Consider the following 23,207-nt stretch of genomic DNA (forward strand, 5'->3'; position numbering starts at 1 on the left):
ATTGTTCTCCTAACAGTCACATTTATCTTAATGCACTTAATGTTTTTTCAATCAAACGAACGTGAAAATGGAAAAACACCTTCATCTCCTTGAGTTCCCAAGTCATGTAACTATCTTTTAGTTCTTCCATGTCTTAAATCATACTATATTTCAATTAAAACTGCAGTTCTAATCTTACATAAAGAAACAAGAGATATGAAACGGCTACCAAATAAATGCTTTAAGGGTTGTATTACTTTAAGGTTCATACTTTTTCTAGATAAGATGATAAATCAAATTGAATGGCATTATTGAAGCATGATATAATATGTATCACTCATTTTTTTCTTGTACCAGTTCCACAATTGTGTTTAATTATTACATTGTTGTAAATCATTAAACTGCTAGTTAATAGTTGATCATTGAAATACATCTTTGTGCTCCGTTGTGGCTGTCAATGAACCACAGCCCCTAGTATCCCACACTGACCCTGGGCTTGGCCATGTACAAGCACAACCTCAGTAGAGGGTTTAGGGCATATAATAGTCCCTCTTGAAATGCAGATACCAGGCAGAAAGAGAAATCCTGCTGGGGCTGGGAAGGAAGGCCATGAAGAGGGCTATGGAGGGTGAGCTGCCATGCAGAGCCTGAGGGCATAGGTTGGGGGTGGGGTTCCCAGTCAGCTTCCTGCAGAACGCAGCCAAGGCAGTAACCACACAGGAACCACCCCAAGCCAGCCCACGGAATAGAGAGAAATAATCAATTACTGTTGTTTTAAGTCACTACATTTTGTTGTGGTCTGTGTCATGGCCATGGATACCTGAGAGAGCAGGTGTTTCTGTCCACTATTGCTTTTCTTAATCATTTCACTGACCAACACCTCTCCAAGAGGACAGGCAGGGAAAATTAAAAAGGAATGGAATTCGAAATGCTTTGTCTACTTATTAAAATTCTGATAGAAGGGCAAAGGTTTGATGATTTCAGAAGAGTCTTTTTAAAAATTCATTCAATATACAGTTCAACAAATATTTATCAAGTTACTACCGACCAGAGTAACACATGAGTCTGTGTGTAACTTCCAATTTACTATGCTACTTCTGACCTTATCAGTAATCAAAATTGATCAGCTATTTTTAAGTAGGTTCAGGATTTTGCAGGACATCAGCCCTGGCCTATGAGAAAATGGCCATTTATCTTCCCAGTTTGGACATGAAGTCATATCCTCAAATCCAGAAAAGAATATTTCCATTTGCATGACAGATAAAATATAATGCTTCTCCTTTAAAGTCCCATCTGCATCTAGCTGATTAAATTGAGAGAATTTTCTCTTATAGTCCAATACTCACTTTTTCTTCATGAGATAAAAGCTTTGCTTACGAATTAGGATTCTAATTTTATTTTTCTGTGGCACTTGTGGATCAAAGGATAGTTCTTAAAAATTTTAAATAATGGCAAGCACATTCTGGTATTTTCTTTTAAGAGCTAAATCCAGTCACCTAAATAAATATATCCAAAAGTCAATCACAAACCCTATAAAATCCACAATTTTTACTTTTTTGCAGAAGTCTTATAATAAACAGCATAAGTATAATTCATACATACAGACACAGACACACAGTGATCATTATATATTCTAAAGCAATCACAAGGCTCAAGAAAACAGTTCATATCTTTGGATTTTAATTTGATAAATTTATATCACAATGAAAATAAAAATACCCCAGAGCACTTTTTAAACAGATGATGATAACTGTAATAATAAAATGTAACCATTTAAACATAATCAATTATAATGAACTATGCAGATAAAATGATCATGATGAGATTTATGATGCCATGTTTAAATTCAAACCTAGAATTGGAAACCACAAACACCTGCGTCACTATCCCATGCTGTCCTCTAGGTCTTCCACGCAAGTGTTCAAGCAGATCCAGGTGAGCTGACGCACAGCTTACCTTCATCGGCCGCCTGTACTTCCTGCAGGCTGTGACATGTGCAATGACACTGGCATGTGTCTCTTTGCTGACATTGATTCCATTTACTTTGATAATACACTGTCCAGGATGAAGGCCAGCTGCTGCGGCCACAGTTCCTTTAAATACAAATGGGAAAAATACCAAATACTAACTTCAGAAATAAGATTCATTTTTATAACATATCCAGTAAAGGAAGCAATTTTAAAATACAATAAGGATCCAGCTAGTATGATCTTGATATATCAACTTGGTTCTGATAGCAATGCCCTCTCAACATTTTTCTGCTTTTTAACTCGCCTTTCAAATGGTGACTAACGGAATATTTCTTACCTTCCTAATAACTAATTTGAAAGAGTATTGCAAAGTGACCTTTATAATGCTGATCAGTTATTTTCCCTTACAAATGTCTAGTCAATCTAATTTTCTAAATATACATATATAATGGTAAAATGAGAAGACCAGAAACATATGCCTTATTTACCTTACTTTACAAAACCTGTAAATATTTCAGTGGTATTCACCTTTGTTTTTTTAAAATTCCAACAATTTAATAGACATACTAAAAAGAAATTTTATGGAAAAAAGATCAAGTCAATTAGCAACTATGAGTGGACTGAGTTTTCTAAGAAAAATAAGAGTTCAGGATATGTACAAAGGGTCAAGAACTGGAGAATTTGTAAAGAACAGAATTAATCGGATAATGTCAACTGTTTACTAATTTTCTTTGCATAAAGATGGATTTAAACATGGAAGTAACATATCCTAACCAGTGAGTTAAGATTTCTCAGAACCATCCAATCACTGTTACTTGATAGTCTGATCAAATCAATATTAAAGTACCATTAATAAATACAATTCAGTCTTTTATAGTTTTCTTTGTAGAGATCTTTCACCTCCTTAGTTAAACTTACTCCCAGGTAATTCTTTTTTGTAGCTATTGTGAAGGGTACTGGCTTTTTGATTTCTTTCTCAGCTAGATCTTTATTGGTGTATAGAAATGCTACTGATTTTTGTATGTTGATTTTGCATTCTGCAACTTTACTGAATTAATTTATCAAATCAATGAGGTTTTTGGTGGAGTCTTTAGGTTTTTCTAGACATAAGATCGTGTCATCTGCAAACAGGTATAATTTGACTTCCTCTTTTCCAATTTGGATGCCTTTTATCTTGCCTGATTGCTCTTGCTGGGACTTCCAGTATTATGTTGAATAGGAGTGATGAAAAGTGGACATCCTTGTCTTGCTCCATTTCTTAAGGAAAATGCTTCCAACTCTTCCCCATTTAGTACTGTGGTCACCAACCCCCAAGCCATAGCCTGCTAGGGACTTAGCAGCAGAGCTCTGCCATCCCCCACCCCTATGTGTGGAAAAATTGTCTTCCATGAAACTTAGGAGGCAGGTGGTGCGCAGCAGGAAGGTGAGTGGTGGACCAGTGAGCAAGAGAAGCAGGGAAGCTTCATCTGTATTTATAGCCAGTCCCCACTGCTTGCATCACCACCTGAGCTCAGCCTCCCTCTCACCCCCATCCATGGAAAAATTGTTTTCCATGAAACCAGTCCTGGGTGCCAAAAAGATTGGAGACAACTGAATTTGATTATGATGTTAGCTGTGGGTTTGTAGTATATGGCCTTTATTATTTTGAGGTATGTTCCTTCTATGCCTAGTTTGTTGAGGGTTTTTATCATGAAGTGACGCTGAATTCTATCAAATGCTGCTTCTGTGTCTACTGAGATGGTGATCAGATGACTTTTGTCCTTGATTCTGCTTTTGTGATGTATCACATTTATTGATTTGCATATGTTGAACCATCCTTGCATCTGTGATGTAAAGCCTACTTGATTGTGGTGTGTATTATCTTTTTCAGGTGCTGTTGGATTTGGCTTACTAGTATTTTGTTAAAGATCTTTGTATCTATGTTCATCGGGGATATTAGTCTATAGTTTTCCTTTTTTGTTGTGTCCTTGTCTGATTTTGGTATCAGGTTGATACTGGCCTTATGAGTTAGGGAGAATTCTATCCCCCTCAATTTTTTGGAATAGTTCCAGGAGGATTGGTATTAGTTCTTTGTACATTTGGTAGAACATTTTGGTAGACATGAATAGAAACTTTTCAAAAGAAGACAACAAATAATGGCCAATAGGTATATGAAAAAAATGCTCATGACTAATCATCAGAGAAATGCAAAATCACAATGAGGTATCATCTTATGCCAGTCAGAATGTCCACTATTAAAAAGACAAAAAAATAACAGATGTTAGCAAGCATGTGGAGAAAAGGGAACTCTTATACATTGTCGGTGGAAATGTAAATCAGTGCAACCTCTATGGAAAACATTATGGAGACTTCTCAAACTAAAAATAGAACTACCATTCAATCCAGTAATTCCACTACTAGGTATCCAACCAAAGGAAAAGAAATCAATATATCAAAAAGGTACCTGCACTCATATGTCTATCACAGCACTAGTCACATAGCAAAGACATGGAATCAACCTAAATGTCCACCAGCAGAGGAATGGATAAAGAAAATGTGATATATTTACACAATGGAATATTATTCCGACATAAAAAAAACAATGAAATCATGTCTTTTGCAGCAAGGTGGATGGAACTAAAGGTCATTATCTTAAGTGAAACAAGCCAGGCATAGAAAATAAAATATCACATGTTCTTACTCTTAAGTGGGTGCTAAAAAATATGTATACAGAAATGTAAAGTTTGGAATGAAAGATAGTGGAGATTCAAAAGGGTGAGGGTGAGAAGGGGGTGGATAATGAAAAATCAGTTAATGTGCACAATGTATTAATATGTTACTTGAGTGATGAATACCCTAAAAGCCATGACTTGACCACCACATGATCCATACATACAACAAAATTGCACATGTACCCTATAAATTTGTACAAATAAAAAAGCAAAGGTAAGCATGCTTTCTTCAATAAATAAATATAATCCATATAGATAATACAAATAATTGTAAAACTTATAAATATTAGATGAGACTTTGTGAGCAATTTCTCTCATTAAGGAGTTATTAAACATCTTTAACGAAATAATTGATATTTCAAGAACATATCTTTTCATTCTTTAGTAGTTCTCACTAAAATTCACTCCCAAAAGTATTAAGTGGTTTTCTGCATTGAATTGAGTCTTGGGAGCGGGGAAGAGGTACATTTCCAGCAGAGAGACCAGCTGAGGAAAGGCCTTGCTTCCGAAAGCACCTGGCCACTGGGAGCAAACAAGCCTCGCTGCTGGTGTGTGCCTGGAGTGAGGGGCTGCAAGAGACAGGACTGGAGAGCTGAGCAGAGCTGAACTGTGAAGTCATGTGAAGTCCTAGGAGTCTGAACCTTAGCACGTACGGAAGACTCAGAGGGCTTCATTCCCAAGAGTCTGCATTTGTCTGTGAGGTAGGAAAAAGGAAGTTCCTACCAAGGCAGGCAATTTTGAGGAAAAAAAGAACTGATCAAGGACACATAGAACAACTGCTGAACAGTAATATGGGTCCAGGTACATCAGTGACTCGGGAGACACTAATCCCATAACCATGATTATGATTATGATAGTTTCTTCCAGCTACAGCACAGAAAGAGCAAAGGCGGCGGTGAGGTGGATCCGAGGCTGAAATGCAGGGCCTGGCTGCAGCTGAGGAGTCAGGGTGAGGGACCCTGACGATGCTGGCCAGAGTGACCACAGTGACCCACCATGGGAACAGGCTGGCTGGAAAGAAATCTCCTTTCCTCCTGGCATAATTACGGTGCAGAAAGAAACCACAGAATAACATCTTTTCACTTAATATCTATCTGAAAGTGAAGCACGTGAGCATTTCTGTCTTTTACTCTTCAGAAGCAAAAAGCACCAGAAATCAGACTTAGGCCAACCTTATCACTAAGCTCCAAAGGTAGAATCTTGCTCTTTACATGACATCGTAATAGGGGAAGAGGTGCACTCGGGCTTTCAGTTACTTTATAGCACCATTAATGTGAATTATTCCTGTTTTGGTTTAGCAAAAATGAAGAAGACATTTGATGTCTCAATATCCCATTTCAGTTTTATATTTAATGAGTTACTGGGAAGGTTTTACACGTCTATCAATCTGTATGGTTTAGAAATCTGAGCAAAAAGAAAGTTTTTGGAATAGATTCATTTTTTAATCATATACATAATAATGAAAGCAATGTTATAATCTAATAAAGGTCTAGCTAGCGTGTTCCTAATAAAGGTGATTGTGATGGGAATGCCTTCTCAAAATTTTCCTGTCAAATGTTTGGGTGACTATATTAAGAGGCTTTACATTTCTCAAAAATATAAAGCATACATGCCCCTTGTTAGTTAAACACATGCTTCTTATGCTTATAGTGACACTGCTTGCTAAAGCAGCAAATTATTTATTACGTTTAGCAATGTGGCATCTAGTAGTTATTTCAGTCAATCCTCACTAGTGTCAGTATAAAATAAAAAAATACATATGATAACAAGAGATGTCAATAGCTGATTTGCCTATCAAACAAAAAGAGGGTTGAGTGCAGTGGCTCACACCTGTAACCCCAGCATTTTGGGAGGCCACAGCAGGAGGATTGCTTGAGGCCAGAGCTTTGAGACCAGCCTGGGTAACCCTGTCTGTGCAAAAAATAAAAAGAGAAATTAGCTGGGTGTGGTAGCGCACACCCATAGTTCCAGCTACTTAGAAGGCTGAAACGGGTAGATTGCTTGAGCTCAGGAGTTTGAGATTACAGTGAGCTATGATAAGGCCACTGTACTGGAGCCTGGGTGACAGAGTGAGATCCTGTCTCTAAAAAAAGTAAATAAATAAATGTTAAACACTAAAAATAAGATAAAAAAATAAGATATAAACACAACTTTTTAGTCACCAAAATAATTTAAAAGGTATTTTATGGTGAGAGTTAATCCTAGTTTATGGCAGTACTTGAAGGAATTATATAACAACAGGCTATAAAGTCTGCAGATCATTCTTAAACCTGAAAATTCACATCTCTGGATTATTGACAAAAATTACAATTATTTGCAATCAAGAAAAATACAAATAGACAACTTTAAAATCATTATGTCCTTTGGGTAAACTAAAACATGTAGAAAAGTGAGATTGAGGCATCACCCTCGTATCAATTTTTTAACAATGATAAACATGTATTAGAATTTTTAAATTTTAAAAAAATATTGTTTACAGAATATACTACCAATGAGTTAACACAGTGAAAATATGATTAATGAGAAAATTCAGAACAGCATGATTATGCATGTTTTAAATATACTGCTGTGCTGTAAGGAACAGCCAAAACATGCTGGAACGCTATTTACCCTACAGGCTGGATTTCTTACCTCTTCCTACCGCATGCACGACTGAAGGGCCAAATCCTCGGATCTGGAATCCAAGGCCATCAGCCGAATCTGGGATTTTCACTGTCCTAAAATCAATCAGAAAATAAGGTAACATGAATTTTAAATCCACAGTCGGTTAAAACAATTGTTTTCTACACCTTGATGCATTCTCTCAATAACTAGATCTTGAGGGTCCACCATGTGAGAGACACTGGGCTAGAAAGCTTCAGGGACAATCAGGGTCCCTACTCTCTCAGAGGCACAGAGCAGGCAGCAACGCAGAGCCTCTAAACTGAACACAGCCGTTCCACAGCATATCCTGCAAAAGGAACAGGCTCTGGGGTCAGAGAAACCTGGCTTTGAGTCTTCATGTGGTTACTTCATAGTGGGATAACTTGGATAAGCTCCTTAACTTCTCTGATGCAGAAAGTTTCACAGAAACTCCACGGAAAGACAGAGCTGTTAAAACTCATTTGGCAGAGTGTCAGTGAGGATTACAAGAGATACCGTTGGTAAATTGCCCTGCACCGAGCTATCAGCCATGTAGGTACTTAATAAAATGGAAGATTCTCTCATTAGTTGACTGTTACAAAAAAGAAATGAGTGCCTTGTGAAATTTCTTTATAAAAGTTAATATAAAAGAAACACAGAGTTAATATATTTCTACTTGTTGGGAACTCCATCAAAGAACAACAAAAAAGAATGAGTTTAAAGAGCATATCTGTCAATCACTACATCAAAATAATTTAAGAAAATGATTAACTTTGGTATTTATGCAGTGAAATTTAAAAAAGAATAATAGATCAGAAGGTAAACTGGAATAAGAGAAGAAATATTTCCAATGAACCTACATAAAAAAAGAAGATGAAGGGATGGGAAACTTGAGTGAGCTGTCATGGCAAACCAGCCAGGGGTGTCCAATTTGACACTAATAAACAAGATACTTCAGCAAAGGAAGCCAGAAATCAGATAGCAACAATGAAAAGCAGAGAGCACAAGATGAGACAGAACATCGGAACAATAAAAATGAGTACAATAAATCTCAGTAGAGAGTAAAAACAAATGGAATACAATGCAATAAATTTTTATGAATAGCACCGATACCCAAGAAACAACAGTGTTTCCCAAAAGGTTAATTAATCATGAAATAAATGTCGGCAGCACTTCAAGGGCACGCTAGATGGAGTCTGAGGATAGATGCAGCAGGACCTCCCTGCGGCTTATGAAATAGCTGTTGGGGACCCTTGGAGCACGACGGTGGGCCCAGAACACTTGAGAACACCCCGGACTGGGACTGCATTTAGGCCTGAGGGCAGAGGCTGCCTTCAAATCTCAAGTACGGCCTAGGTAGGCATTTGGGGACAGAAATGGAAACTGTCTGTTCTAGGGAAACTCGAAAGTATCATTGTAAACTAGGTGATACAATATGAAGTGATCTGTATGCATGTGGGATAGAGGTCATAGAATTAACTTATATTTTATCCTTAATTAAACACCTTTTGGTGTACAAGTTGTTTCCATTTCCTTTGAATAGCACATAGTTAACGGTGTCTGTCAAAGATACACCTGACAAGGAAAAATAACTAAGAAAAAAAAGGGAATAAATACATATTCTGGCGAATGTGAAACAAAAACAGTGGCAGTTCATGCTCCTATATATTATGAATGTGAGTTGACTTTTGCTCAAATAACTTAGAGCTTTCAGGTCTCAGTGAATTATTGTTGTTTTGGATTCTGAGTAATTCATAGTGGTCTCTCAACTCTTTCTGAGCCAGGTTTTTCTATCCTTCTAATATTGCTATGGAAGGTTGATCCTACTCCAATCTTCAAGAGGATTACTATTTTTTTCTTAACAAAAATTGTATGAAATAGCATGAGGTGCATTTTGGTCAACATTTCAGAACTCCCCTAACAAAATGATCTTTAGAGAACATGCTTCCCTGGTGGGAGCACTATACTGTTTATTAAAAGAAGAATTAAATGTATACAAGAGGAAAGCTCTATTTCCTACAGAAAATAAATATACTAAATTATTTGCTACAAAGCCGTTGGAAAAATCCCTTGATGTTATCAAATATAAAACATAGCTAGAATCAAAAGAAAATTCTTTTGTATTTACCCCTCATACTTGTGCCTGTTTCCTTCAAAACAGGATACTCAATAAGCTATTATAAGAAAACTTGAGAGTGACTTATAGGACTCATACATTAGAATAAGGACATCAAGGAAAAGTTATAAATTTCAAACAAATTAAAAAGAAAAAATGAGTATGTCATCTTCAAAAAAATTTTTAAATACAATGCAAAATATGGTCTGATGTAATAAAGATACAATGAAACAAAATGAAATGAGGAAACAGATAAGAGCATCATGTATAACATTACTAGGATACTTACTATGTGCTGGACACTTTGCTAAAGTTTTTTACAAACCTAAATTTATTTAATGTTCTTCGTAGCTCCATGTCATAGGCACTCTTATCCCCATTTTATGGATGAGGATGTTTAGGTAACACTCCCAGCTAGCAAATGGTGGAAGACAGGCTTGAACCTGGAATCTAGGATTCTAGACACAGTGCAACAAACACTGAGGGAAGAGTCAGAAGACACAGATTCCAACTCTGCTCATATAATTCTAGGACTGAGGATTTGAAGTTGATGGCCCCAGTATCTCCCAACTGTTGAAACATCTATGACCATATGGACCAGTATTTGTAGATTAAATTAGGGCACCCTAGGGAGGGCCTAAGGATTGCTTGGGAATGCTACTCTCTTATTCCTTTCAAATATCCACAAAATATCAGGAGGTAAGCAACTAGGATGGCCTTATCCTAGGCCGGGTGGGATTACGGGGAAGGAATAACCATAATCAGATCTAGAGGGAAGACAGTGTTATGGTTCTTTGCTGCCCTCTAGCCCACCCAGTCTTCCTAAATTAGTAACTTAAATGAGTCACACTGTTTCAGACCACTTGGTAAGTTGTTAGCAGAAGCTAAAGCACTTTATATGTATTATTTCAATTAATCGACTGGTTAAACAACTTATAGTAAATCTGACAAGGAAATACTAGACCATCGATGGAAATGATTTACAGAAGAAAAGTCAATGTCTTGCAAGTATATCCATGATATGTTGCTAACAGAAAAAAGAATGATCACAAAGCAGTGTATAAAGCATGGGCCCACTTGGTGGGTATATGATTGTGTATGTGTGTATCAATACTTTAAAAAATCAATTAACACTGATTTTCAAAAACATATGGTAATAATGGTTATTTATGAGTGATATAAGGAAAAATATCTTCCCTTAGAAAAATCTGTACTAAGTTTTCTACATTAAATGTGAATTTTTTCTAATCATAGGTAGATGATAGATACAACTTTTTAAAAAGAAATGGACATATTTACTAAGTACATGCAAGCATGGAGTGTCTTTCAGTCTTGATTCTGTCTCATATGAGCATTTAATTATAAACAGTATCTAATCAACTACTAATAGCACCAGAAATTCTTATAGCTGAATGTGGAGAATGCAGTTCTTTATTCTCAAGTGTTCAACTAGTTTTCTTCACTCACAATCAAACTCAACCCAACCAGACCAGGCAAATTTAAGCAGCAAAGGAAAAGCATTATTTGTACTGGAAATATCTGATCTGAGTAACAAGCATTCTATCATCATAAGCAAAGTGGTTTCCCCCATCATCTAAAGACCAATATTAGTGATGCTGGTGAAGTATAACTGTTCCAACCAATGAGATGCTCAATTCTAACCACTTAGTTAACTTTTCTACTTTACTCTTCTATGTGTAATTTTTTCAAAATCCCACATAAATCATGCAACTTACTCCCTTGGCTTTGTGCTCACAAGGACTCTTAGAGGCTTTCTGCTGTTTAAGCATGATTTCAGGAAGCAGTCCACTTCATTAAAAGGTCTCATAAAAACTAGGTCACCATTAATAGCAAAAATCTTTTTCCCAACTTCCATGCCAGCCATCTAAGAGAGAAATTACAAAAGTTTTTCAGAAAATTAGAATCTGAAAAGTTTTTAGAGTTTATAGATTTTGACATGTTAACACATCTGCACTGTTTGTATACAAACCCATAAAACAACTGTGGATGAGATAACACAGTTACCATTCATTCTCTTTGGCCTAGTTTTAAATTTGATCACATAGCTTTACTGAAATTCCACATGACCCCTTGACTTAACATTGTACTCCTCTTGTAACCATTTTCTTCTACTGTATTTCAAAGTTCTTTTGCTTGTTTCATCCTTTTAATTACAGTCAACCCCAGGTTAAATTTTTTTACTGTGCTTTCCATCTATGTCCAATTAACTCAGAAAGTTTCAACCTCTGTATATACATCGATGACACCCAAATATGCTTCTCTAGCCTGACATGGCAGAAGTGTCTCCAGTGTGTGTGTGGGGGGGGTGCTTGGTATCCAAACAAGAGAGCTCCAACTAGCATAGAGGAGTCAACAGTGCAAGATGCTGAAAAGAGGACAGGGAAGACATTATGCCTCCATGCCAACCGGGCCACTCTTTTTAAGCCGTTCTGCTGCCTATAAACTACCTGCTGCTTTGGTTGCCAGCTAAATGCTGAAAAGCTGGGAGAGGGTGATCCACCAGTGGCATAGTCAGATGAAGCTGTGCTCTAAGAACACCCTCTGAAAAGGCCTGGGAAAGACATTTCCTTCTCAAAGACAGTTACTAAAAACTAGGTCATTTGTTGGCCAGGTCCACTAACAGAGTACGAGTTGACAAGTTATTTTGTCTGAAATTAGTGTGCTGTACATAAAGCTTTGTCTTGTAGGCATCTGTGTTTTGGTAACAGACAGACACCTTAGGCATCAGCAGATATGTGATGGGTGACAGTTTACTACTAACTTTAAACAGATTCCAAGTTAAATGCCATACTTAATTAATGCTCACATTCTTTATTAAAGATGTAAATATTGAGAAGTTGGCTTGAGGATTAAGTATCTTATAAGCCAGGCAGCAAGGTGATATACTTGGGATGTGGCACTGGAAAGCAGGCTTCATGTTCGTCTGTTTTGTTCATTGCTGTATCCCCAGAGTCTAGAACACTGCCTAGCTTGTGGTTGGTACTAAATAAATATTTCTGCATGAATGAGTGAGTTGCATGATGAGGAGATTCCTTTATTTATTCCTCTATTTATTATCTCACTGGTGAAGTGACAGAATGCCAACCAGCAGTAATCCAACGAGAAAATAAATCAAAGCATGTGCTTTACTGATGGAAGTTATATCCATACAAAAGACAGTCAGAGGTGATAGGAAAATAGAAGGCACACGCGTTGACTGAAGGGAAGAACCATCTGACATGCACAATACAATCCTACCCTACACAGCCCCCTAGGGTTCCAGGTTGGAATCTATGATTAGAGAAGCTCCAGGGACAAGGAATGAGGCACTCGGCCTCCTGGGAGTCAAGGCGTTTCAGGCTGTAGATGTAGAACACCACCATCCCCCGCTCCAATTACCCCTTATTGCCCAGACCTGGGCTCAGCTGCCACAAACCCCAAGGGCATTTGGAAGGGCCTCCGAGTACATTATCCAGAAACAGTGTCTTCAATAAAGATAATTTCAAGGCTGATTACCTTTAAAGGCTGATTTCAATTTGTTCAGAATTTTCATATTTGTACATCATGACAACAAATTTAAATAAAAATGCTAATTTACATTACCTCAGCATTAGACCCCTTTTCTACCAACTTTATTATTGGAACTTTATTTTTGTCTTCTAGCCCAAAGCCATAGCTGCCTTCATTAGATTTAATCTGAAATGCAAAATATTAACAATATTGGTTATACAACTATGAAAAAGTTATAAATCAAACAGCATGAAATAATACGCATCGCCATCAAACATGTTTACCCAATCTTCTGCTAATGTCTAATCATGAAGAAAACTTATATAACACACTAACAAACTTACCAATAATGATTTGGCTATAAGATTTTCCACAACTTTTAAATCATGTTTCATAAGTCGATGTTTCATATTTGATCCTTCCATTTCCTCATCCGAAAAGAAGCGGAAAAGTAGAGGTTCATCTTTGAATTCACTTTTTTCAAGGACTACAGAAGCAGAGAGATTCAAATTGTTTCAATTAACCCAAAAATCAAACTCATTTTCCATACCAGAGACATTTGGTAAATTAATACCTGCTCCTATGACTTTTTATAATCCTAGGAAAAGATACATTCACAAGTATCCCTGGGATGTTTCTCTATTTCTTTCTACAATTCAAGCCAATGTTTTTTTTAAATTACCATTACCCAAAGGATTTTGAATTTTTTTAAATAAGTAGTATTTTTTCAGTGCTAAATTTTTTGTACTTAACCAAGTCTGTCACTTTCCAGATTAAAATTCAAATTTAAATAAAAGATTGTAATGTTTCCAAAAATGCACATAACCCAAAACATATACACCTATGGTGTTTTCACTGTGTAGTAAACATTTTAAGCATGTTTTTAATATTCTGCACAATTATGGGAAAATTCAAACGGGTTACGTTGTTGCCTTTCTGTGTGTGAGCAATTCCCATTGTGGTCACTTTTGTTCCAACACTTCAAACCAGAAATATGCCTTCTGGGTGAAATGTGATTTTAGTTTCCACAAATTCCTAGTTCTTTTCAATTTAAAAGCAATACTCTCAAATAACCTCAGTTCCAGAAAGGTCTGTTTTTTTCCCCTTTATCTGAATACTGATACTTTTCCCCAAAGCCCCTAAGATTCCTGGCATGCACAAGGTTTATGTTTTGCTAGTCTTTTTAAAAAATAAGGCCAAATACTGATAGGAAGAACTTATATTCAGTGAGATCCTGACAGTGTCAAAATACTTTAAAAGAGAAATCTTCTCTATTTCTTATTTATCTGTCCTTAGCACCTTAAAGTATACTTGTTGGGACAGGTTGATTTATTGAGCCAGCAACTTAAGGGAAGACAGTGGTCCCAGGGTGCAGTGGAAACAGTTAGGCTTTGTGATGAGACAGGCCTGAGTTAAAATTCCAGGTCTGGGACCGATTCTGGGTATGTACTGAGAAAGTTACTTAAACCCTCTGAACTTAGTTTCCTCATCTGTAAAATGGGGGCAATAAAATCTCCTTCGTAATGTTGTATAAAATGAAGTAATAAATATAAATAACTTAGCATATAGTAAGCAATCAAAAAGGCCAACTATTTTATTTCATCATTTTTACAGAGTTCCAACAAATAATTGTTGACTAGACAGACGGATGTATTGATCCTTGGATAGAAGACTGGCTAGCAACGTAAGTTACCAAATGAAATTATCAACCACAAATTAAGAAGCAACAGAAGCCATAGCTAACAATAGAAATGAGAATATGTCTTAGATGGAGTTAATGATTCAAGCAGTCCCACATGAATCCATGGCAAGACCCAGATAGTCTTGACGCTTCATCTCTAAATGACCTCACTGGAGCACTAAGCGGCCCAGTGTCCTACAAAGAACCAAAACGATGAAATACATCTGTAAGCTTCCAGGGTAAAATATCCCTACCGTGGTGCATAAATCCGTTGTCACAGAGTCCAACGCCAAATATCATTGCCTCCTCCCTGGTGCGGCAATCCCCCTGTTAGCCAAAAAAGCACTGGGTGAGTTAATAGGCAACTGAAGGCTTTGTTGCATCTTTACTGCATGTAACATTCCCAGCACTATATTCACACAAAGACTTTCATGTTTTACAGCGTGCATTGCTTTATAAGGCAGGAGGCATCTAATTGTTAAAAACATTCAATTAATTAGAAAAATATTTTCTTTTGATATTAAATAAGAAACAAAGATTTACTATTTCTTGAGCAAAAACATATTTTATTAAACATGAAAATATAGGCCGGGCGCGGTGGCTCACGCCTGTAATCCTAGCACTCTGGGAGGCCGAGGCGGGTGGATCGCTTGAGGTGAGGAGATTGAGACCAGCCTAAGCAAGAGCAAGACCCCGTCTCTACTAAAAATAGAAAGAAATTATCTGGCCAACTAAAAATATATATAGAAAAAATTAGCCGGGCATAGTGGCGTATGCCTATAGTCCCAGCTATTCAGGAGGCTGAGGCAGGAGGATCACTTAAGCCCAGGAGTTTGAGGTTGCTGTGAGCTAGGCTGACACCACAACACTCACTCTAGCCCGGGTAACAGAGTGAGATTCTGTCTCAAGAAAAAAAAAAAAAAGAAAATATATAAGTAACAAAAATTTATTGCTGCTATAAATGATGCCTTTGTGTTATTTCTTAGATCTTGCATCCCAATCACACAATAGGAAATATCTTATAAATTGACAATACACTAAATAAAGGTAAGAAAAATCACTGTGTATGATCTTGGCCACTAATTCTTTCCCATCAGAATGGCCTTGTCCTTTAAAGGCTCCTAAAGAAACCTATCAATCTATGATGACTTGTAAGACCTTAAGGGTAAATTGGCTGAGCCAGCATCTTGCTGAAAAAATAATCAGACCATGTAACTGAACTGAAAGCAACAAAATAATCCAAAGCTACCATTATTTTAGTTTTTATTTAGAAAACACCTATTTTATTCCTATAAGTATGGATCCATGTATATGAACATGTATGTATGCTTGTGTGTGTCTGTGTGTGTACAACTTTAGAGTTGTATTTTTACAGTTTAAGAAGCTCATTTTTTTCCCTAGTCCTATCCTTTAGCACTAAGGCACTGTCTCTTCTCTCTGGCTTCTATTCCATTTCTATTGACAACACCCTAACCTGGTGTTTTTTCATCTCTCTTTCAAATTACCATATTTTTTTCTGGACTCTAACATCTGCTGTCATAGAATCAAACTCTTACACAGAAATTCCATGTTTCAAAACTTTAAATAGACTGTTCTTTTATAAGCATAACATATCACAATGCTCTATTGCACTTTCCAGACTCTCCATACCTTGATTTTGTTCTGCCTCTCTAGCTTCACTCTCCAAAGCTCAGTAGCTACACTGTTTGCTCTGGTGAACGTGGCTTCTGTGCTCCCTGTGCTCATTTTCACGCTTGCTTTCACCCATGTAACTGTTCCTACCGACAGTGCCCTTCTCTTTACCCTCCACCCATTCAAATTCTACCTATCCATCTAGGAAAGACTCAGGTAAGTCCCACCTCAGGCTGTGACAACTCCAACCCTCACTAATCCCCCTGTTAACTTCCAAACCATTTATAATCGGTAACTTCAGACTATGCATCTAGCCCTATTCAAAAATATAGCTGTTTTGTAATATTTATGCATTTATTCAAAAGACATGTATTTTTTTCTACATATTGTGCCAGGTGATAGAGATAAAATATTAAAACACTCAAATAGAAAACACTTCCCTGCCCTCAAGTAATTCAGATCTAGTGTAGGATTTGGTCACTCAGAAGGTGGTATATTGAAAGTACCATTATCCAATTTAGTCAATATTCCCAATCAGGAAGATATACGCAGGGAACTGGGCCCACAGGAGATGACCCTGAGTCCAGGATAGAGGACCTGGTAATCCTTCCTGGGGGAGATGATCCTGGGGCAGAATCTAGAGGGTAAATAAAAATTGGCCCAATTGATCAACATCCCTTGAAGGCAGAAATCATGACTGCTTCCTGTTTTGTTTGTTTGTTTTATTTTAATCATCAAAACACTTGTTTAAACGTTAAGCTTACAATAAAGTCTTACTGAATAAACACTGACATCTGATTGCTTTATTTGATTAATTATCCAAATGATATACTGGCCAGACTAATATTATACTGAACATAACGATGTAAAAAATATGTTCTAAAATGTTTTGGCATCATAATCCCTATGCCTTTTAAACATCCTACTTGTGCCATATAGACCCGGTGAGCATTAACAACAACAAAAAAGCACAATAAAACTGCTGGGGTGTGAGGAGCAAGGCATTATTTAACTATAAAATATGAGTGATCCATTGACAAGTCAAATTCACACGATTTAAATGATGTTTTAGAAGTACATTAATGCACTTGTCAAATAAAGAATTAACTTTGCCGAATCAGTTATTTTATTATAAACTATTATACTAGAAGCTGTACATCAGTGAGTGAAAAATGCATTCAGAAGAAAACAATAGTCATAGATGTTAGAGTCCAGAAAAAAATATGGTAATTTGAAAGAGAGATGAAAAAACACCAGGTTAGGGTGTTGACAATATGTTTTCCAAGACGACATCACATAATATATTGCAGAATAAGAGAAAAACTATGGGATCTAGAATACACCCCAATCATACTGGAGCCAGTTCTTTACTGTGTCCCCTAAAGCTATCCAAATCAATTCAGTGTCCTGGTCAATACTGGAAATTAAGTATCATCATTTGAGAGTCTTGGTGGAAAGAGACCCTTATTTTTAAAAAATCTCTTCTTCCTACTAAATTAAGTACTTTAACTTGTTCTCTTACCCTTCCATGACTATGTCTCCCTTTCCCAAGGCAGTCCATGTGATCATAATCTGAAGCTAAGCAATCAGAGTTAATTATGTCTGATACTTAAATTTGGCTGTTTTACAATATCAGAACCATAAAGCTTCAGTGATGGAGAAGAGATGACACACACAGCAATTCCACCAAGTAATAAACTGTTGTGAAACCAAAATCCAGAGAGATCGAGTGACCTGTCCAAGTGTACATAGCTAGTTATTGGCAGTGCTGGCATCAGATACCAGGCTGTCTGAGTTCCAGTCCAGTGCGATTTCTATTTCTACCTTGTCATAGCAGACCACTGAGAAAAACTGAAGAAAAAAGTAATTGCAACTTGGCCTGGTTCTTTGAGCAGCTTATTCTATTCTTCTAATGCTCACCCTTGGAAAGTAAAAGTGCCAAAAATAAAAGCTGATAACTGACTTCCTGAGTTAGAACTTTAAATGTTTATTCAGCACCAGCTTTTGCTTCAAACGAATTTTTTTCAATTTTCTCACATCATCAACATATCATACAAGTTCATCTGAATTCTATCACAATATAATTTCTATGTGAAATTCCAACTCCAATACTGAATACAGAACTGATTCCAATGACACACATTGACCACGGTGTTATAAAAGGCTCTGACACCAGGAAAGCGACTAAAAGCATGAATTAGTGTTTTATCTCAAGGTAATTATTTGGTTTCATCTAAAATCTTAGCTTCTATATATGTAACACATTTAAGTGCTATAAAATGCAAAAATCAGTGTTCCTTGAATAGTCTGGAAATTAATATTAAACAATAAAAATCTCAAAATGTATGTATACAGATAAACCAAATATGGATTAAATATTAATAAATGAAACAAAAAATAAACATTTTATGATGAATTATCAAATGTTATCTACTTGTAACAAAGAAAGCAAGCCACTTTAAGAACAAAAAAGTAAAACCGCTTATGAAACTGATTCAAATACTCAAACACAATGACTTTCATTTCAAACAAAGATATCCCTTTCCTCAAAATAGTAAGTTAAGTTAAATTAAATCAGTTTTCTTAATCTTTAATCAGTGAAAAACATTTGATCATTTATTAGTTGATCCAGTATGAAAAAACATTTAAATAAATTTATGTTTGAATATCTATTATGATGGGCTAGATGCCCTCATTTGTTTTACTTATAAGCAAATAACATTTTCTCAGTTCCAGCTCAGCATCCAAATCCTGAGAAGCAGGAAAAATAACAATAACAATAAATTATGGACTTTCCTATTTCAAATGTATGCAGATATTAAAGCTCAAGCGCAGTTATTTTCTAACAGGGAAAAAAGCACAAGGAAATTATAATAAACTTCTAGGACTAATAAACATAGACTTTTAAAAAATAAATTAGTGAAAACACATGAAAATTTTAGTGTATGATTGTAGCTATTCTTTAGGGATACTCAAATGAGCTTCGTGCTTTTTGATAGATCTCAGCCAATATTTTTAAAATAGGAACACCTTCCTTTTGAAAGACAAAATAGCATAAAAGCTAAAGTTGAGAATTCTGACTGAAGTCATATTATCTAGGCTCAAATACTAATTCTGCTTCATATTAACTGTGTGAACTTTATCAAGTTTACTTCACTTTGTCTCATTTGCAGGCAGGTAATAATTTTTAAAAAGTACCTAATTCACATGCTTAAAGTTTAAAGCACCCTTGAATGAAACTCAGCAACTTCTGTTTGTGCAACTTACCTGTGCGATTAGCCAGTCTATCAGTTTGTTGGCCATGACCACAGATTTGTAGGTCCTTAAATGGTAATCTTTATCTCTGCAAAGAAGAAACAAAAACAAAAACGTGAAGCAGGGGGATGAGTAAGCACAGGAAATATTTTCATTTAGTATCAGTGTGCAACAGAAAAATTTACCATTTTTCTGAATCAATTGCCCAAATTATGTGCAAATAAGAGAGGTTTACAAAGCATGTATAACACCTGGAAAAACCTTCATCAGGTCATGTCGAGGAAAGAGACCTGCTACAATGATACCAAAATAAGACATCTCTTCTTTCACATTTTCTTATATCCAAATAGATTATTATCACTCTATTATCTGGTAATGATTTAGCTAGAAATACAGTAAGTCCTCACTTAATGTTATAGGCTAATTAATATAAACAAGAGTTAAATTCCTAAATTAAATTTTGCAGGCCTGGATCAAATAGTAATGAAAAAATAAGTCTTTCTAAAAAGTCAAAAAATTCAAACTGCAAAAAGTTTGACGTGCCTAATTGTTACTAGCTATATTCACTGTTCTTTAGCCTCTGTCAGTAATTTACAATTAATATTAATATTTACATTATTTTGCCCACTTTCATAAAAAAGCTCCCCTGAAAGATGGTTGAAATTTCTGAGATTTCAATAATAAATAAACTAGGTTAGCCACTAATCAACAGCCATTATTTTTTCTTTTAAATCTATTTCCATGTTTCTGACACTTCCTCCCTCATTTCAACTTGGTTTCCATAAGCATCAACGAGAAGAAAAAGCATAGTCTATTATTGACTAAATGTGCTTCTGAGGTCCTTCATGCTAAGTAATTTTTCTTTTTGGAAGCTGAGGTCACACATATTAAAAGCATGACTATCATACATTCCATCTGTTTTATGGTTTTTTTCCCATAAATTTTCCCTTGACAACTCATAAACAATTGTCTTTTTAAGCCAAAGAACAATTCCTTCTTATCAGCTCTTACAGATAGAACTTTCCTGATTAAAAATATTCTGATATGGCTAAAATATATTTTCATAACACATTTTTGCACATATGAAACCTACATGCACACAAGTGACATGCAGAATTAAGCCATTATTATTTTCTATTAGTTTAGCATAGAAAAAATTGAAGTAACCAGTTGCTATAAGTATTTAGCATTAAATTATCCAAAATATTTGCAGGGTATCTGTGACAGTATTATGGCAGAGTCAACAAATACTCTTTTGTACATCTTCCTACTTTAAGAAGTCTACTTATGAAGTAGACAGGACACTTTCAGGGGTGATGGGTAAGATCCTATTATATTTTCTCCCCCAGGACCTGCAAGCAGAGTGTTCTCCATGCAGTGTAAATGGGTATTCCAATACACTTAGCAAAATCTGGAATCTTATTTTTAAGCTGTGTGTTTTCTTGGAATTATAAACTAGAATGACAAATAGAAACACTGTACATATTAAACATTTGGATTTTATAGCCAAGATTAAAAAGTATCTTTATTTATTCTAAAAATGGTATATGCAGTATTTGTTTTAAAAATATGATTTAGTCAATAAACTCTGAATAATTTTTGGCCATTTGAAATTAGTTTAACATTCTATCAGTGAATGTGTATCAGTGTACATTACAAAAGTACAACAATTTCCTAAAGATCTACTCTATTAGTGTTCATAATACAAACTTCAAAGTTTTCCACTGTCTTTCTAAAGAGATAAATTGAAAATTAATCCTGATTTCTCCCCCTTTTTTTTAAAAAAAAAGGTATATCTTTTCATAAGGGAAAACATGATGGAGAATAAAATTATAAAATTATACTTATTAACTCCAAAATAATTCTTAATTTTCAAGTACAAAGTTGTCTCTTTGGGAAAAAGACTATTAGGAAATACCATGAAATAAAATGCATATTCACTATTTGGTTACACAATTTAACTTAAAAATTAATATACGAGTAATCATAATGGTAAATATTTAGAGTAAACAATATTTCCACATCCTTTCCCAGTCAATTATTATTTATTAAATATTAACTAAATGTGTATTATTTCATTATCAAGTCTATAACTTACCATGAATTTATGGCAAAACAACTTTAGAAATCAAAATAAAAAAGTGAAAGATACTATAATTACAGTCTTAGAAAAACTTAGGGATTTTTACAATAAATTATTACTTAAAATAATATTTTACAGTAAAATTTTCACTTTTGGGAGAAAACAAAACAAGCCAATAAGTTCTAGATAAATATATTTACCTAATACACAATATAAGTATTTTCATTTAAATATCCCAGAACTTAGAAACCAGACTCACCTTATCACTGGAGTAAATAGACTATGAAGACGACAATATAATCTTACACCCTATATAAAATAAAGATATGTGAAAAGCAAGTAATATCACCCAAAAGACATATCAATGAGATTTTGAAATAACAAATGAATTTACTGTCAACATTCTAGAATCATTACACAACCTCAACCAATTTAAAAATTATTCAAATGTTCTATTATATCATTAAAATCATGTGTTAAATCATTAAAGAATAGGATTAAATTGTGCTATGAATTTCTCTTATACATGTGACACATACACAAAGGTTTTTCTAAATTATTTTTAATATAAAATTTTGAGACATAAACTAAACAGAAAATAAACCTATATAGTAATACATCTATAATACTTGTCCATCATAGGTCAATATACATTTTGTCAAGTGTACAAAGAAAACCAGTATTATATTTATTTTATATTTGTATTTTTTAGGTAGTCAGATATCATGACCACATGTGGCTATATGTAAAACAGTTTTCAATGGATATAAACTTCTGAATGACACAATAGTACTACTTCCATTTAGTACTAAGCAAAAGAATGAAAAAAACAATCTAACATTAGAATATTAAAATTCCAACAAGAAAAGAAGATCCTTGTTTTTATATACAATTTAAGAGTTTTCTATACTAGAAAAATAAACTTTTAAGTCTCTCATCTGCTTTCTATTTTTCTGAAGAACGACAACATGAATTCTGCTTTTGAAGAGGTTGTGAGAGAGGTCTTTACCTTTGAAATCACATCCTGCATCTCATTTCTTGGATAAAATGTTCCATCGTCATACCGAAATCTATATAACATTTGCTCTGGTTTGAACTGATGTTTGTCAGTAACTAAGAACATAGGAACAATATATTAAAATAATGACAATCTAAAAAGTAACATACAAAAAATAAATAAATGTATTAAATACATATTCCTAAATATTGAAGCTGTTAATTTTCCAGCAAGCTTTTGCTTTTCTAACACAGCAATGCCAATCTAGTATTTTAACATGAATATCTTAACATGAATCATAAGACATTGTTATTTAGTATATTTACAATTTCCATATAATGCTTTGAGAACTAAATTGAGTTTAGCAACATTCAGCTAGCATAATATATATGCATTTAATATATGTACATGCATAAATATATATAGTGTGTATATTTGTATTTATATAAATATGAGTTTCTTTTCTCTATTTCTTCACAATGTCACAAAGCTGAGTAAAAAGAGTCCTTCAAAGATAAGATATTCAAATTAGTGAGTTGTGATTTGATTTTCAGCCCTAGAAGTGAATTTTAGCATTTATCTGTTCTATCTCACAGTCATCAGGCCAAGACCACACACACACCAGTCTTGACCACTTATCCTGAGTTTAGG

The 23,207-nt window shown here is 35.0% G+C and overlaps 1 protein-coding gene across 2 annotated transcripts in view; it reads right to left on the reverse strand.

Annotated features, from left to right (window-relative positions):
* The window catches only part of PREX2 (phosphatidylinositol-3,4,5-trisphosphate dependent Rac exchange factor 2), a 276,900-nt gene that overhangs the window by 136,275 nt on the left and 117,418 nt on the right, over positions 1-23,207 (reverse strand). For both annotated transcript variants that reach the window (XM_069465531.1, XM_069465532.1), the window contains exons 12-20: positions 22,569-22,672; positions 21,819-21,868; positions 19,489-19,564; positions 14,844-14,916; positions 13,253-13,395; positions 13,002-13,094; positions 11,135-11,283; positions 7,292-7,377; positions 1,936-2,072 (exon numbers count right to left, since the gene is read on the reverse strand). In XM_069465531.1, the coding sequence (XP_069321632.1) occupies positions 1,936-2,072; positions 7,292-7,377; positions 11,135-11,283; positions 13,002-13,094; positions 13,253-13,395; positions 14,844-14,916; positions 19,489-19,564; positions 21,819-21,868; positions 22,569-22,672 (911 nt within the window). The remainder of the gene's footprint in view (positions 1-1,935; positions 2,073-7,291; positions 7,378-11,134; positions 11,284-13,001; positions 13,095-13,252; positions 13,396-14,843; positions 14,917-19,488; positions 19,565-21,818; positions 21,869-22,568; positions 22,673-23,207) is intronic.

This window comes from Eulemur rufifrons, chromosome 3 (genome assembly GCF_041146395.1).
Source record: "Eulemur rufifrons isolate Redbay chromosome 3, OSU_ERuf_1, whole genome shotgun sequence".
Taxonomy (NCBI): Eukaryota; Metazoa; Chordata; class Mammalia; order Primates; family Lemuridae; genus Eulemur; species Eulemur rufifrons.